Source organism: Engystomops pustulosus, chromosome 2 (genome assembly GCF_040894005.1).
Source record: "Engystomops pustulosus chromosome 2, aEngPut4.maternal, whole genome shotgun sequence".
In the NCBI taxonomy this organism is placed as follows: Eukaryota; Metazoa; Chordata; class Amphibia; order Anura; family Leptodactylidae; genus Engystomops; species Engystomops pustulosus.
Genome location: NC_092412.1, coordinates 114,759,580 through 114,777,252, shown reverse-complemented (window position 1 = coordinate 114,777,252; position 17,673 = coordinate 114,759,580). Strand labels below are relative to the sequence as shown.

The following is a 17,673-nucleotide window of genomic DNA, read 5'->3' as shown; positions in this document are numbered from 1 at the left end:
TCTTGCGCATCTGTTTACATTCCCCTCACCCGGCATATCCTAAACTTATAAGAACGCTACTACACTTGATCTTATACAAAAGGTTCTTAGAAGTGCTGTTTGGGGAGTAGCCTAGAGACAGGGGCTTGGATTGGCGAAAGCTCGCCTGGCAGCGGAACGCCAGCTCCATGCGCTTCTTGCGCATCTGTTTACATTCCCCTCACCCGCCATATCCCAAACTTATAAGAACGCTACTACACTTAACTTGGTGCAGGCTGGGACCGAGTCTGACCCTGGGGCTGGTCATATACTGCCGACGCAGAGAATTGCGGGGCCTACCTCGGTCCAGGTCTCAAAGGCCTACTATACCTCCTCCCACCCCTCCTCCACCTCCTCCTCCTCCGAATTACCATCCGTGGGCATGGCGCCATCAGTCGGTAGCTCTAGGCACAGCAGCAGTGCCGTCGCTAAGCGACAGCAGGCGGTGCTGAAACTGCTGAGCCTAGGCGATAAAAGGCACACCGCCCAAGAGCTATTACAGGGCATTCCACATCAAAGTTGTTAACTTTGTCGCCACCCTGCTGTGTAATCCCCAAAATATACTTGCAAACTTTTACCATTTAGGGATATTATTTCAGCGCTTCTTGCGCATCTGTTTACATTCCCCTCACCCGGCATATCCTAAACTTATAAGAACGCTACTACACTTGATCTTATACAAAAGGTTCTTAGAAGTGCTGTTTGGGGAGTAGCCTATAGACAGGGGCTTGGATTGGCGAAAGCTCGCCTGGCAGCGGAGCGCCAGCTCCATGCCAAGATCCAACTAACATAGTTTTAACTGCAGCACCTTTAATCTACTACTAGTTCACTGCCTCCATACATGGTCCCCTTATCAAACGAGCTGTGTCAGGCAGAATTTTGGGTTGTTTTCATGGCTTCCATGTTAACTTTGTCGCCACCCTGCTGTGTAATCCACAAAATATACTGGCAAACTTTTATCATGTACCGATATTATTTGAGCGCTTCTTGCTCACCTCCTTTGGTTCCTCTCTGCCACCCATTGGTTTGAAGCCTGAGTCCATTTAGGGTATGTCGCCATGACACTCTCTAGCCTGCTGCCGCTGCCTCTGCATGCCGTCCCCTATAGTGTCAGGGTCAATTATTGGATGTTTTAGATGCTATCTAGCTTCATTCTGTCACTCTGTCATGGCCATGCTGTTGCCCATAATTTTGGCATAATGGTGCGATTATGCAGCCTCAGAGGCATCCATGCATGCTGCCCCTGCTGTTTCCTGTCCATTTCCGTGGTGTTTCCATCCTTTTCTGAGGTTCCCAGGTGTTTGGCCAAGCTTCCCTGTGCAGAGCCTTGGTCCCCTTGAAAAATGCTCGAGTCTCCCATTGACTTCAATGGGGTTCGTTATTCGAGACGAGCACTCGAGCATCGGGAAAAGTTTGTCTCGAATAACGAGTACCCGAGCATTTTAGTGTTCGCTCATCTCTAGTTATAATGTTGTTAATGTTACCCTGACATGTTACACAGACCTTAATAATAAAGCAATGGTAGTCCCTAATGCACCCTGCACAAATTGTTCATTAATAAGGAACATGACAGAACCTTCAAAAATGTTAGTTTCCTAGTTGTAAATCCAAGAGGACTCTATGTACATGTTCAAGCGAGGCTTGGATGCCTTTCTGCAGAGAAAAAAATATCACGGGTTATGGGGATAAAACATTTAATTCTTGAAGGTTGGACTTGATGGACTTTGGCGTCTTTTTCCAGCCTTATATACGATGAAATAACACTCTCAAAACAAGGAAGAAAATGCCATTACATGATTGTTAATATCTTCCTGTAAACAGAAAAAAACCCCCAATAGGGATCTCATATGTATGGCCACCTTAAAATCTCTTGACTTTGTGATTTTTTTTTGTTTTATACACTGTATAGCATAGATATCATTATATTTATGTTCTATGGGTTAGTATGATCACGGTGATATCCAATTTATATAGCTTCTTTATGGTTGAATATCGTATATTCCGGCGTATAAGACGACCTGGTGTATAAGACGACCCCCCTACTTTCCTGTTTAAAATATAGAGTTTAAGATATATTCGCCGTATAAGACTACCCCTTTTCCAACGCATACAAAACACCGGTAAAAATTTAAAAAAAAAAAAGATTTGAATTTAACATGGTCCTTTTTTAAATGTAAATTCTTATGACATGCAGGTATATAGCAGGAAAACTGTCGCTCATAAACATAAGGCATACAACAACAACATTACCATTACAGCACAGGCCCCAGTAGTATACAGCACAGGCCCCAGTAGTATACAGCACAGGCCCCAGTAGTATACAGCACAGGCCCCAGTAGTATACAGCACAGGCCCCAGTAGTATACAGCACAGGCCCCAGTAGTATACAGCACAGGCCCCAGTAGTATACAGCACAGGCCCCAGTAGTATACAGCACAGGCCCCAGTAGTATACAGCACAGGCCCCAGTAGTATACAGCACAGGCCCCAGTAGTATACAGCACAGGCCCCAGTAGTATACAGCACAGGCCCCAGTAGTATACAGCACAGGCCCCAGTAGTATACAGCACAGGCCCCAGTAGTATACAGCACAGGCCCCAGTAGTATACAGCACAGGCCCCAGTAGTATACAGCACAGGCCCCAGTAGTATACAGCACAGGCCCCAGTAGTATACAGCACAGCCCCCAGTAGTATACAGCACAGCCCCCAGTAGTATACAGCACAGCCCCCAGTAGTATACAGCACAGGCCCCAGTAGTATACAGCACAGCCCCCAGTAGTATACAGCACAGCCCCCAGTAGTATACAGCACAGCCCCCCGTAGTATACAGCACAGCCCCCCGTAGTATACAGCACAGCCCCCCGTAGTATACAGCACAGCCCCCCCGTAGTATACAGCACAGCCCCCCCGTAGTATACAGCACAGCCCCCCGTAGTATACAGCACAGCCCCCCGTAGTATACAGCACAGCCCCCCGTAGTATACAGCACAGCCCCCCGTAGTATACAGCACAGCCCCCCGTAGTATACAGCACAGCCCCCCGTAGTATACAGCACAGCATTAAAAAAAAAATAATAAACATATACTCACCCTCCGGTGGCCCCGATGTGCGGCGCTGCTCCCCCGATGTCCGCGCCGTCTTCTTTCTTCTGCTGGGCGCCACCCTTGATCTTCCCCGGCAGGCGCCTAGTATGACGGGCCGCTGCTGACGTCATACTAGGCGCCGACCTGGGGAAAGACATGGCGGCGCCCAGCAGAAGAAAGAAGACGGCGCGTAAGACTGAAGACAGCACAGCGCGGACATCGGGGCCAACGGAGGGTGAGTATGCGCCCCGATGTCTTTTTGAGGCTGCCGGCAGCCATCGCTGTGCAAACACCCGCGATCGGTGCTAGCACCGATCGCGGGTGTTACCGGTAAGCCTTTGCTGCAATATGCAGCAAAGACTTACCGGCTATGGTGAGGGCTCAGCCCGTGAGCCCTCTCCATGCACCGGGACCGCCGCCGTATAAGACGATTACCGGCGTATAAGACGACCCCAGAGAAGACAGAAGATTTTTCTGTCTTCAAAAGTCGTCTTATACACCGGTATATATGGTAATTCTGCTGAATAAAACACATTTGGAGAGAAAAATCAAACTTCCAAGAGGCGTAACATTTAGATTTTTTTGTTGCTTAAGCTGTTATTTTTTATGTGATGAGTCGTGCTTTTTATTGGAATCATTGTGATATAAATGGGACTTCTTGATCACTTTTTGCGCAAATGCAAATTTTTGGCTTTTTTTAATGGTGTTCATGGTATGGGTTTAATAATTATTTTATTGTACGGGTTGTTACGGAACGCGGTGATATATTATATGTACTGTTTGCGTGGAGATTTTCACATTTTTCTTCATATGTAATAAACTTACATACTCACCTTCGGGTGGTTCAGATGTCCATGCGCTCTGTCGGCCGGTGCATACTATGATGATGAGGCTGATAACGTCATAGTGAGCGATAGTCAGCAGATAACATAGCCGTCTCTCTGCCGGCTGTTACAGGAGGGGCAAGACAGAAGAAGAGCGGCAGGGGCAAGACAGAAGAGGAGCCGCGCTGAGCATCAGCAGGGCGAGTATGCAAGTTTATTTTTTTTTTTATTGGCTCTTGTATAAGCTGAGGTTTTTCAGCACATTTTTTGTGGCTGAAAAACTCGGCTTATACATGAGTATATATGGTAACTTTATGTCATTGTGCTTCTGCAGGCAGCTCTGGGGTCCATGTCCGGACCCCGGGACTGCCATGGAGACAATCGCACCCCTGAAAACGGCACATGAGGCACACACTGAAACCCTATAGGAGCCGTGGTCATGTTTGACTGTGGTGCTTGAAGGGTTAAACAGCTGGAATCGCGTTACATGGGAGTCCCGGCTTACGTGTGCAGCCGGCTCTTGCACTGCTGTCACCATTGACAGCTATCACAGTGACGGACAAAAATATACATCTAGGCGCGCGAACTAGAAGCCGACCAGGACATGTTTTTTCGTCAAAGGTCTAAGGGGCTTAAGCACAGATTTAAAGATCTAATTATAAATATTCTTTAGCAATTTTTTTTTCACTACAAAGATGTGAAACTTGTTCAAAGTAACTTATGCTGATGTTACGCAGAGGTCGTTTCTGATTCTGTAAGCTTGCTAAACATCTCATTCAAGAATGGCATGTTAAAAAAACTGGAAAAATGCAATTGCCTGACGTTGCCAACTATTTGTTGGTCACAGCAGCAGTAATTCCACAGATAGCTTCTGGTTTGGCCTATGTCCTAAGCATGAGAAAGAGTGTTTGTATATAACAATGTCCATAAAAATAGTTCCCTAATAATAAACAAAAGCAAAATCAAACCTCACCTTATCTCCTACTTCTTCATTTAATGTGAGACTTGCCAAGATAGAAAGTGCAAATACTACAACCGTCAAACTGGTGTGAGCCAAGAAACTAATCAAAGTACGATAGAATCCTTTAATATTGTTCTGCAAATGAGAGGATAAAACACGTTAGTAAAAGATGATCCTTCTAGTTGATTTACAATTCCATACAAAAAAAAAAAATTGTTAATATAAATTTAACAATCCAGGAGTCGTAATAAAAAGACTGACTGGAACTTGATTGATAATAAACAATCCTGCCAGGACTGTATACAGACACATATTCATGTGGGCATACCAACACTTACCAATGACTTAACATGTGTCTGTACAGAAATATTGTTGCGGCAAAGGTTTGCCAAAAGGCCAAGACATGGCATTGTTAGGTCATCTTCTGGAGACTGACTACAACAGATGAAATGAAACACAGGGATTATCTTCTAGAGAAGAGATTTACACAAATGCAAAATGACAGCATATAAATATTGCATTCTGAGATACTGTATATACTGGCGTACAAGACTACTTTTTAACCCCTTAAAATAATGGCTACAGTGGGGGGTCGTCTTATACGCCGGATATACGGGGGCCGCACTGTGTGAGGTGTTTTTTTCCCCCGTCAGCGCATAGAGAGCCGCCTCCTGGGACCGCCGCGCATGCTTGGCAGTCCGCCTCTCACAGTCATTAGAAGAGGCTTAGTACGCGCTGACAGGGCGGCGCGCTGTATGCTAATGCAGCCGCCCTGTCACAGCGGTCGGCGTCACAGAGCTGGGGGTCACCGGCGGCACTTACAGAAGCATGTCGGATCTTCATTAATATCGCAGCTTACAGTTATGATCACCAGGCACTTGCTCTCTTGTTTGTTTTGCAAAGTTTTAAGCAGACTTTTTTTCATTTGGGAGAGGGGTAGTCTTATACAGTGAGTATATACCAAATTCTATATTTTTAGGGCAGAAGTTGGGGGTCGTCTTATACGCCCAGTCGTCTTATACGCCGGCATATACGGTATATATGAAATACAAAGACAAAACAAATACAGTTTGATAACAAACACCGCTGGCCAAAATTTCACACAAAATGATATGCAGTATTAGTGTTCCCAACAATGACTAAAATAGCAGAAAATCTCAAGAGAAGGATAGGGGGTATTATTGTGTTTGTATATACAGTTAAAAAAGATTTAAAACTACATAAGAAAAAATACAGCAAAACCTCACCACGGCTTATACCCGGTTTACATACGCACCCTGCAGCTCTGCTGTATAGAGAAGAAAAAAAGAGGAGCCGCAAGGACGGGTGTGCCACAAGGCGAGTATGTAAGTTTTTTTTTTTTTATATACGAAAAAGGGTTGCAGGGGGCATTTCAAAAGAAGAGGGGGGGGGGGGTGAATGGGCCATTTCATCAGTAGGCGAGGTGGATGGCTGCAGCATGGGGAGGCTTTGCCCACTGTGACCTCTGGTGAAGCTTTCTGAAAGCGGGGTCTGTAATGAAGCTTTATTGATAATCCTTGGTCCAATTACAGCAAAAAACATTGAAACTCCAATTGTCACATGCACTAAAATTCCCCAGTGCAAGTAATTTGTTTCAAAAAGGCTGCTTTCTTCTGTTGCTTTTAGAGTAGGATTGTATAAATTAAATGTTTATGTGAATTAGACAAAGAATTACCTAAATTTGACATTTATGCATGGAAGAAGGTTGTAGCAAAGGTTTTCCTGCAGAAACAGTCCATGATCATGTGATGTCGCACAGTTGCGCAGTTCGTTAGCATCACACAGCTTTTATTACACTGTTATAACTAGCCATGCACCTGTGTGAGATCACATGACCATGGACCAGTTTTCTACAGGAAGTAAACAATGAAGCTTCTTATTGCATGACAACAAGCAGAGATCTTGGAAACCGATCTTGGAAAAGAATTGATACAAAAAGAGTAGTTGAAAACTTCCTTCATACCAAAACAAAAAAAATATTTGCTGAATTCTGATCTTGGCATTCACATTGAATTTAAATCTGCCATATACATACATTTCTCCATTAAAAAAAAAAAAAAAATTCCCATAAATGTAATCATATGCTCCCTTAGAAACAAGATTGATGTCCTTGGATATGACCACTTCTGCTGATTGCACAAAGAAACATATTGCACATGACTGGCCACTGCTAAGAGAGTGTAGGGGCAGTCATAATATAATAAATAATTCATATACATGACATTTATGGAAAAATTATCTTCAAAACAGGCAAACTTTTTTTAATAACATTGGATTGAAGAAGTATATATTACAGTAATTAAAATAAATGTGAATGTACAGATGGGAATACCCCTTTAAAGGCATTTTTTTTATACGGGAAGTGCTATCACTATGTATGGCAAAGTCCAGTGTGCAGGTATTAGGAGCATATTATAGCTAAATCCATAGCTGACATCTTGTGGTTGTTAACCCCTTAAAAAGACATTACCATCAGATTACCCGATGGTAGATGACCATACCGTACCTCCCCGTCTCGTGTCCCAAGCTTCACGTCTAATAGCTTTGCATGGCCTCATTTCTGTAAAACAAAAAGTTTGAAAGATATGCATATTAGGCTCCAAAGTAATATAATTTATGCTTTCCCCGCTGCCATGTCAGCCGCATTGGCAGCTGGCATTATATTACGGTAGAGCCTGATTGTGCTCTGCAGAGCACCAAAGGCTAATTTGCATATCTTAAACTATTTTTTTTTTTTTTTTTTTTTTTTACAGAAATGCGGCCATGCAATGATATAAGAAATGTAGTTTGGGATGTGTTTTGCTGTCTAGAAGCATAAAAAAACCATGTTTTTAAAAAAAAAATATTACGATAAAATAACACTGAACAATGTACTTACATTCTGTTCATCAAGAATGAAACTAATCCCTCTATATTGACACTTGCATGCAGAACTCGTACATTGTAGGTTAGTCTTTGCAGCAGCTGAATGCTCTGATTAAAATACAAATTCATCATTAAAAATAGTCAAAGAAAGCTTATACCATGTGTGATTAAATGGCTTTGTCATTAGGGAGGTGCAAGCTGCTCTCTTATGTGCCAATGGGAGAAAAGGAACTAATACTTTGGGACAGTCATCAAATAAACAGTTTCAACAAGAAACAGCTCCCTTTCACTGTGGCCATTACCAACTAAAGAAGATGGTACCCAATACATCTGCACCAGGGATGCTCCATGCAGCGAGGGGGGGCCACAGCAGAGGGCACACTGGAACATCCCACTCTAGGCAGAAGTGGGGGAATGGAGATAAGGGGGGCTTGCTGCAGATAACCTGGGCACAGGAAACAAACAAAGGAATAGCAGGGAGAAGCCTGCAATCTAGCTTCACATATGAAATTAGTTGCATGAAAAGTATATGTAATGTGTGAGGCATAGGCATTTCAATGCACAACCAGCCTTTGCGTGAGGAAAATAATCCAAAAGAGTTTATTTTGAAAAGTCCATATATAACATAACAGGTTCAATATACACCAGCCTCTTGTAGTTCCACAGAGCAGCAGAAGGCAAAACACAAATCTCCACAATCATAATCCCCCAGATTGCTGGTCAGTGACACCTTTTATACAATTGAAATACCCACAATTCTCTGCAGCTTCCCCTATAAAACACCAGAGCTGCTGCTGGCCTGCCTCTCATAAGGTCAGAGCAGACCCACCATGCTGCAGGTAAGTAGAACATAACATTTATTACATAGTTTTACATTGTAACAGCACATTCCCTGGTTTTGGTACACAGCTCCCAGGTGGTAATACTAGACAGAAGGGAATAGAGCATTAGGTGGTCGGCCTAATGAGAGAAGTAGAATAATAAAGTCATTCACACTCAAGTTTACCAAACCAGGAAACTAATGTACCACAACCAGAGTTACGGAAACAATACTATAAAAAAAACATATGTCTTCTTCACATGATGATTACAACAAGATATTCAATTCATTTAACTAAACCTTACATCAAATGTATTGCCACATAACCATGGATGCCAGTGCACACACTTTCTTATAACTTTATGTAGCACTAAAAATTGGAACAAAGAGCAACAACAGTCAGTGGTCAAGTACCACACAACTAAGTTCATGTGATGTTAATGTCACAGTTTGGCTGCTTGTGAACAAAGAATTTGAGGCTTCTGAAGCCTCAAATGGATAACTGGGAAGTTGTGCTTCAAAGTAGAGTATATATTGTATTTGTATTCATGTCTGGAAGGATTTGAGATTAAAAACAAAGTTGTCCTACAATTGACACTTTATTTTTACAGTATATTTGCTTGCCCTGGTCAAAGCAGTCAATTAAACAAGCTAATTGCAGAACGGGCAGCATTTCTTCAGAAATCTAAAGGAAAGTTATACCTAGCAGCAACAGACTGTCTGTTCCCAGATGCATCTGGTCCCCATAGGACAGAAGTGATGTCACACACATTTTAGGACATGACATTTGGGTCAAGCTCCAGCGGTTACAGAAGTCAATGTACATTACATAACTTCCATGGGAACAAATGGTCACAGCAGGAGAGAGGTATGCTATTCGGAGTGGCAAGTATAACTTTTCATTTTATTCCCACACAAATGCAGCCACCTCTCCACAAGCAGAAAACCCCTTCAAATCATTAATCTACTTTATACATGTTAGGTAGTATAGGGGCTGCAGCCTTACCCATTCCATGAAGGAAGCCTAAAGCAGGGTAGATAAAGACTTTGGGAACACATCTGCTATGACATATGTATTCATAAAGATAACATATAGTTTCAGACAAATTAAGAACAATTGAAATTACAAACCTGTAATAAAACAGGGTCATTCAGGATGGAGCTGTATCTATGGACCACACCAGCCAGAACACTGGTGACATTGTAGGTGGCATGAAGGGTTTCTCTAGTTTGAATGTCAGAAGCTATAAAACACAGCAAAAAGAAATGTTAAGCAACCTAACAATATTCTGAGAAACTGCAAATTAATATTATTAAAGGAAACCTACCACGTGAAATAGTAGTTGTAGGCTTCAAATACCGAGCACCAACTGAGGGGGAGCTGGGGTCCGGAGCATATTTTCGTTATTGTCATAAACCGCTGTATCGCTGTTTAAACAATTTTTAATCTCTATACGTGAAGCAGCTTCGGCGCACCAAGCGTACGACCGAAGCTGCTTCACATATAAAGATTAAAAAGTGTTTAAACCACAATTCAGCAGCTTAGGACAATAACGAAAATATGCTCCGGCACCAGCTCACCCTGCTCAGTATTTGAAGCTTACAACTACTATTTCACGTGGTAGGTTTCCTTTAAAGTTGTTTTTCTGCATTAATGACACCTATATCAGTCCACAAGATGGACAAATTAGCATCTGCTTTCTGGAGGAGTTGATATTGAATACAAATGGGTTTCTAGAAGTACCCCATGTGAAAAATTGTATGCGCACATGCTTTAAGTGAGCAGTATGTGTTGAATAGACAAATCACTACCAGCCAGCGTTATGTTATGTGAAAAGAGTGTTACTACAGCAACGCCAAGACTGTGGACTGAAAAATTTGCACCACCCCCTTCAAAAGATCCGAACTAACCTTATCTACAAGACTAAAACACTGCTGGCCAGAGACAAGTGCTGTGGAATTACTGTAGGTCAGCCACATTGTTTAATAGTGCCAACAAAGTGGATGCGGTTTGTACTAACCTCTAAGCCTGTCAATGCAATCTGGGACACTAATCCACCCACATGTCCTTATGGACAGGTGGCTTAGTGTCTTAAACCACCCGGTATGAGTTCTCTCCATGGGCGTATTAAAAAAAACAAAAACAAAAAAACATTTATACTCTCATTGGTCTGATCGCACTCACATCAAGGCAAGTATTAATGTTTTGGTTTACTTTTACATTGCGCCTACAGGAAATAAAAATTAATAAATAAAAATCGCATCCATGGCAGTTTGAGATCCTAAACCACAGGTCCATACATAAGTAGTTGGAGTCCCAAATCAACCTGACAGTTTCTTTAAAATTCCAGGAATGGGCTAGAGATCGAAGAGTAAACACTGCAGCATAACGTGTATGCAGCACATGGATAATTCCCATCTGTGATGCTGGAAATGGAAACCGTTGCAGTTTACCCCCCCAATTCTCTGGAGCTGATGTGAATAACTGATACATGTCATGGCGCCTGGACAGCAGCACTCTGGCCTTCATACTGGAGTCTACAATAGCAGCCAGCAATGAGAAATATAAACAGGTAAATATTTGATGTGTTATCTCTACATAATAAATACACAGGCTCCTACCCAGACTAGAGAGCAGGCTGATGGTCTTCAGGGTGACGGCAGGGCTGGTGTTGGGGTCCTCGATGAGCTCCACCAGGCTGCTCAGACACTCCCCCGGCAGGATGTGGCTGGACACGAATAGCTTGTTGAGCTTGAGCCCCAGGAAGGCCTGTTACATGAGGGGGATACGGGTTATTACCGCCATAGACTGCCACAGGCACAGCCATCACTTGTCACTACTGTACCTCCAGCTGTCGCTGCAGCGCTGCTCCATTGGCCTCGTTCTTACAGCTGCGGTACTGCGCCACTGCCAGCAGCAGGCTCTTCATACAGGACACCTGGTCCATGACAGACCTCCGGAATGCTACACACACAACCTATTGAATTTCGCGCTCTAAACTTTCATGTTAGCTTAGGGCAGGACGTGACGTCAGGTTGGAGCTACGGAAGCCGGCATGGGACAGAAGTCCTGAGGCGCTGTGCGCTCTGCGGAGCGTTAGGAGGGGGCAGTGCGCTTCTAAACATCACCTGTAAGCTGTGGTGGATAACAATGAGTTGTGACGGGAGAAGAGCTGTCGCCATGCGCACTATTCAGAATGCTTTCTACTCTATCCATGTTTAGGACTGTTCACATTGGACATCTGTCATGAGAAACGAGCCTTTGAAATCCGGGTGTTTTTTTTGCATTATAATATAATAGCATTTCATATTGAAATCAATGGGAAGCTTTTAGTAAGTGTTATACAATTTGAAAATGCTTGAAAAACATTTTAGGAGGGTTTTTAGAATCCAAAGTTTTCATCTGAAGTCAATATAAGGCATGTTAATTATATAATAATGGTAAAATATCTTTATTTATATGTCACCATTATATTCCACAGCAATTTACATATCATGGGAAACATATACAAATAAAATAAGATATTCAGCATTTGAGTTCAAATTGACACCCCTAGAAACTATCCAGGGCTATGATTGGCCAGAGACACACGGCATGGGATGGTTTCTCATGTGATGGGGATTTCTATATGGTTTTAACCACACCATCGGAATGGGGCATAGCTAGAGGTTTTGCATATGCAACGTACCTGCCAATGCGCAGGGCAGAGGAATTGCGAATAAGCCCTTTTTCTATGCAATACATATAGAGGTAATTGAGCAGTGGTAGATTCTGCTTGGATAGGCAAGGGTTAAAAGCATGTTAATGTCATCATCCAATGATGTTCCATTGTTTGTAACTGGAGTGTGATTGGAGGAGGAGACCACCTGACAAGGGAGTAACTAAACCCTTAGTCAGGGGAGGAGTTAAGTCTGTCAGAGCTAAGGGAGAATTCTAGAAATGTCGGAGAGAGCAGATCTCTCAGGCTCAGCTCTCACCACAGGAGAAGCTACTAGGCCTCAGCTCATCAACCTGACACAAAGGGATACTGAACCACAAACAGGACAAAGCTGCAGCTTCCAGCATTGGATACAGACACATCCCAGCCTGCCCATGCATCCAGGCTGGTGAGACAACTACTGAGGTTCCTCTCCAAAATCACTCCAGTACTGCATTTATACAGAATCGTTTGGCGTGTTGTTACCGTTGGTTAAATAAAGAACTGTTACTTTTATGCACAATATTGCCTACGTCTGGTCCCTGCTAAGGCTGTATCACCATCAAGGGCACCCCATCTATCTACCATAGACATACACTACAGATTCTAAGGGCTGCCCCAGGGAGAACCAATACCACAGCCTCTCCTTCTATATCATTTCTTGCCAACACCACCTGCTGGAGACCTGCCAGGCTGTAGGACAGCCCTCCGGTCCCCATACCAAGCACCGTGACACTAGCGTGCCTAGGCCACAACTGCCAGCCACTCAGGTATTCCGGTCCCGGCTGTCTTCAGGTCCCAAGAAAAGGCTAGGCCCCGGTGGGGGATGTTGCAAGTGGCGTCACGAACAGGATGTCTACTTCTGTGCCTTATACTGGCACTATAGGCTGTCCTTTATTACAAAACTACTGTGCTGCCATTCGCGTTTAGGCCCAAATGATTGTGTGCATTCTTACATTGACTCTGTTATACTGCATTGCCACGTGCTGTCGAGCTCCGCTTCAGCACTCAGGAGGTTAATCCCTGCAACGGACTCTGTCAGCTCTGCTACATCCGGCCCTGCAGTACCTAAACATTTACCTCACGAGGCTGTGGCGCAGCAAGTATTTCCTGCCCGCCAAAACCTTCACTGGCGGGAAACCCAGAGGCCTTGTTAAGCTCCACCCACTGTGCGTGGGGCGCGGAGGAGAGCACAGCTGATCACCACTGAATCCCGGCTGCCTGCCGACATAGGGAGCTGAGTCTTTCGTGCACCGTAGCTGTCCTGTCAACGCGGCTGATCCTGAGTGAGTACCGCTGGGGAAGTTAAAGGGGGGGTAGAGATTGTTTCCGACGCTCACCTCTCAGGGAATAGTGACTGTGTTTTAAAGTGCTCAATTCCCCATTACTGGCCATCGCTTATAGCAACGGACATTGTGTACTCCTTAGACCTCATTAGGCTAGCTCAATCATGTCAGTCCAAGACGAAGATACGGGACCGGAGCAGTTCCCGTCCCCTGGTCCCTCCTCAGGGTACCGGAGCATGTTAAACCTGCCAGAGAGTCCCTTCAGCCCTGCTACCGCCAGTGTCCCCTGGACTCCCACCATTATGCCTCTGACTATGCCCTACTATCTGGGGGCTCCCTGGTTACCCCACTACGAAGGAGAATTACACACTCTCTCTGAATTTATAGCCAAGTTGTTAGCTACCTTCGCCCTGTATCCACTCACCGAGGAACAGAAATTGGGCATTCTAACCGGGAAGTTAAAGGGACCCGCTCTCCGGGAAGTTAAGTCTTGGTCCAAATTCTCAATAGGCTGCGCAACACCTTTGACAAATGCACTGCCGCAGAGTTAAAGCAGAAGTTCTTTGGAAAAAGACAGAAGCCTCGAGAGTCCCTCAGAGACTGAAAACTCTGACCAAACCCTAAGGGAACAATTCATTTATGGACTTGTTGATAGAAATCAAAGATGTCAACTGAAGATAATCTCTTCTAAACATGCCCAGGCTTCCTTTCTTGAGTTCAAGGAAATTGCCATTGACTTATTAGGGGACCGACTGCCCAATGGACCGCAGAAAGATTCTGAATCCGTGGAAATGGAGGATACTGCTCTAGCTTGTCATTCAACGCAAGCCGACATCACCTCCTCCCACGTCTGCAGAAGTTGCTGTCCTAGCAGGACAGGTCACTAATCTGACGGACACCATGAGTAAAATACTCGATCGGTTGTCCCAATTGTCCCTGTACGGTCAGTCACTCCTCGTGACTCCCCAGCCAAACTGCGCCCAACGGAGGCAAAGTCTTTAAACACCTGGAGTCAGAAGGAACCCCGCCAGCGGTGCAGCTACTGCCGTAATTACGGGCATGAAGAGAATGGATGGCGTCGGTTAAAAGACAAACCCTTGGAGCTAGGGGACAACCCCAAGGGAAGAACCTTTAAGTCCCCGAGATGCCAACTGGATGCCCAGGTTCGTGGGGACTCGCCCCATGGTTCATGTGACCATCAACGGAGTAACCCTACCTTCGATGCCTAAGAGAAGCATCCTTGACACAGCCTCCCAGTGCTTACTGGAACATTATTGCTACTAATGGGAAAACCGTAGCCATCCGCGGTTATTGGGACACAAGTGCCTGAAGACTGTAACTTCTCCCTGGTACTGGGTACCAATGTCCTTCACAACTGCTACCCTGTAGTGCTGAAGGCTCTCCACAACTCTCTACCAACAGTGCCCAGTGGTTCTCGGAAGGCAATTCAGGAGACTATGCAGGTCTTAGCGGCGCAACAGAAGTTTGCTGGCCCTAATGGAGAAATCTGCAGAGCTCGGATCAAAGATATCCACAACCTGTCTGCCTTCAACCTGGGACTGAGACGTTAGTACGGTGCCGAGCCTGCATGGGCGTTCAAGGGCTAGACTACCAGGCTATGGTAGAACCGCTACCAGCTGACGAAGACCTGCCCATTCTAGCCGCCAGGAGTCTAGTCACTGTAGCCAGAGGACAAGTACCCATCAGACTACTAAATGTGGGAGACTCCCCAGTGGATCTGAGAAGATACCAAGCCATAGCCACTCTCTTCAGCGTCCACCCTGAAGACTTAGTGGAAACATCTCTATCTGCCTCCCAACAGCTGGAGGTGCAGAGCAATCCTGGTGGCTTGAGCTCAATATTGGAGATGACGATATTACTCCTGCAGACCAAGTAGAAGGTGTCCTGGATGTCGTCATGAAGTATCACCGGGCCTTCAGCAAACACCCACTGGATTTTGGGCAGACTACTCTGATCCAAAATACCATCCCTACTGGCTCTCATCCTCCTATCAAAGAGATATACTGGCCGATACCTCCAGCCCGCTACCAAGAGGTAAAGAAGCTGGTGCAAGAGATGAAGACAGCCAAAGTTAGCCGGGAGAGTCACAGCCCATGGGCTGCCCCGTTGGTCCTTGTGAAAAAGTAGGATGGAACCCTTTGAGTCTGTGTTGACTATAGAAAGAGCAACAATATCACCCACAAGGATGCCTATCCGCTGCCTCAAATCGAGGAATCCCTCGCAGCCCTAGGGTCAGCTGCTTACTTCTCGACCTTGGATCTGACCAGTGGCTACTGGCAAGTGGCCATGGCGCCTGAAGATAGGGAGAAGACGGCTTTCACCACCCCAATGGGCCTGTTCGAGTTCAACAACATGCCTTTCGGCTTATGCAACGCCCCAGGCACATTTCTGTGGTTAATGGAGAGATGTTTGGGTCATCGGAACTTTGAGACTGTTCTCCTGTACTTGGATGATATCATCATCTACTCCAAGACCTACGAAGAGTACCTCCAACATCTGGCTGAAGTCTTCAAAATCCAGACCCAGCATGGGTTGAAGGTAAAGCCGTCCAAGTGCCAGCTATTGCAGCCTAGCGTAAAGTACCTAGGACATGTGATGAGTGCTGATGGAATCGAGCCAGACCCAGATAAAATTGCAGCTGTCCATAACTGGCCTACCCCTATCCGGGACATCAAGAGCTTCTTGGGATTTTCCAGCTACTACAGGCGATTCATCCCGAAGTTTGCCCAATTAGCAGCCCCTTTGCAAGAACTCTTAAGGGGACTGCCAAAATAGGGCCAACGATCCCGAGCAGCCATTGAATGGACAGCAGAACGAGAAGCAGCCTTCCAAATGCTGAAGCAAAGACTAACTGAGCCACCGGTGTTAGGATATCCACATTACAATCTGTCTTTCATACTCTACACCGATGCCAGCAAGCAGGGATTAGGAGCTGTACTATCCCAGCTTCAGAATGGAACTGAAAGGGTCATAGCCTACGCCAGCCGTTGCCTCCGAGAACCAGAACAGAATGACCAGAATTACACCTCATTCAAGTTGGAGTTTCTGGCGTTAGTCTGGGCTGTGACTGAAAAGTTCAAAGACTACCTAGCTGCTTCCTTCTTCACTGTCTTCACCGACAACAACCCCTTGGCGCATCTGAACACTGCCCAGATTGGAGCCCTGGAGCAGCGATGGGCTTCCAGGTTAGCGAACTTTAACTTCATTATCAAGTACCGAGCTGGCAAGACCAACGACAATGCTGATGCTCTGTCCCGTCTCGCTGATCAGTGGGAGGGACCCTCCACGGATGCTCAGTGGGAAGATGTGGAGATGCCAACGTTCTATGCCCGGTTTGTGCGCCAAGAGGCCCAGAGAGTCTACTCCTTACCCTCAGAAGCGGTACCAGCTACCCCACCGGAAGAGTCTGTGCCACCCGCAGAAAAAGACCTCTGGATGAGTCTGCGCTTCTACTGGGTGAACATGAAGCCCGACATCGAGACCTGGTGCCAGGAATGCCCAGCCTGCGACATCGCTCGAGGAGAGCAACACAATCAAAGGGCCCCTCTACATCTCATTGTGAGCCAACGGCCTTTGGAGATTCTGGATCATGTGAAGTTGGAGCCCAGCAGATCCGGTCACACTTATGCCCTGACAATAATCGACCACTACACTAAGTTTGAGGCTCGCAGTACCAGTCAGAGACTTGTCCGCCAGGACCACCGCAGCGGCCCTGTGGAAAAGCTTAATTCTCCCTTATGGCTGTCCGAATAAAATCCTTACGGACCAGGGAACTGCATTTGAGTCGCAAGTGTTCCAGGAACTGTGTACCCTCTACGGCTGCAAGAAGCTGAGGACCACAGTCTACCATCCTCAGGGCAATGGGCTCTGTGAGAAAATGAACCAGACTCTCATCAACATGCTGAGAACCCTGACCCCTTCAAAAAGGGCTGACTGACCAAAGTTACTACCAGAGCTAGTATACCTTTACAGTAATACCACCCATTGCTCCACAGGATACACTCCCACCTATTTGATGTTCAGGAGACATGGCCATCTCCCTGCAGATATGGCCTTGGACATGGAAAATCCCGATT

General features: G+C 45.4%; 1 protein-coding gene across 2 annotated transcripts in view; it reads right to left on the bottom strand.

Moving 5' to 3' along the window:
- Positions 1 to 11,688, bottom strand: part of CIP2A (cellular inhibitor of PP2A) — a 35,935-nt gene extending 24,247 nt beyond the window's left edge. Inside the window, exons 1-6 of one of the 2 annotated variants that reach the window (XM_072136073.1) lie at positions 11,439 to 11,688; positions 11,215 to 11,362; positions 9,724 to 9,836; positions 7,786 to 7,880; positions 5,225 to 5,321; positions 4,899 to 5,021 (exon numbers count right to left, since the gene is read on the bottom strand). In XM_072136073.1, coding sequence (XP_071992174.1) covers positions 4,899 to 5,021; positions 5,225 to 5,321; positions 7,786 to 7,880; positions 9,724 to 9,836; positions 11,215 to 11,362; positions 11,439 to 11,540 — 678 coding nt within the window. In that variant the 5' untranslated portion in view covers positions 11,541 to 11,688. Of the gene's footprint in view, positions 1 to 4,898; positions 5,022 to 5,224; positions 5,322 to 7,413; positions 7,468 to 7,785; positions 7,884 to 9,723; positions 9,837 to 11,214; positions 11,363 to 11,438 lie in introns of those variants that run through there. The other variant, XM_072136074.1, reaches the window with a different exon arrangement.
- Between the last annotated feature and the right edge of the window lie 5,985 nt (positions 11,689 to 17,673).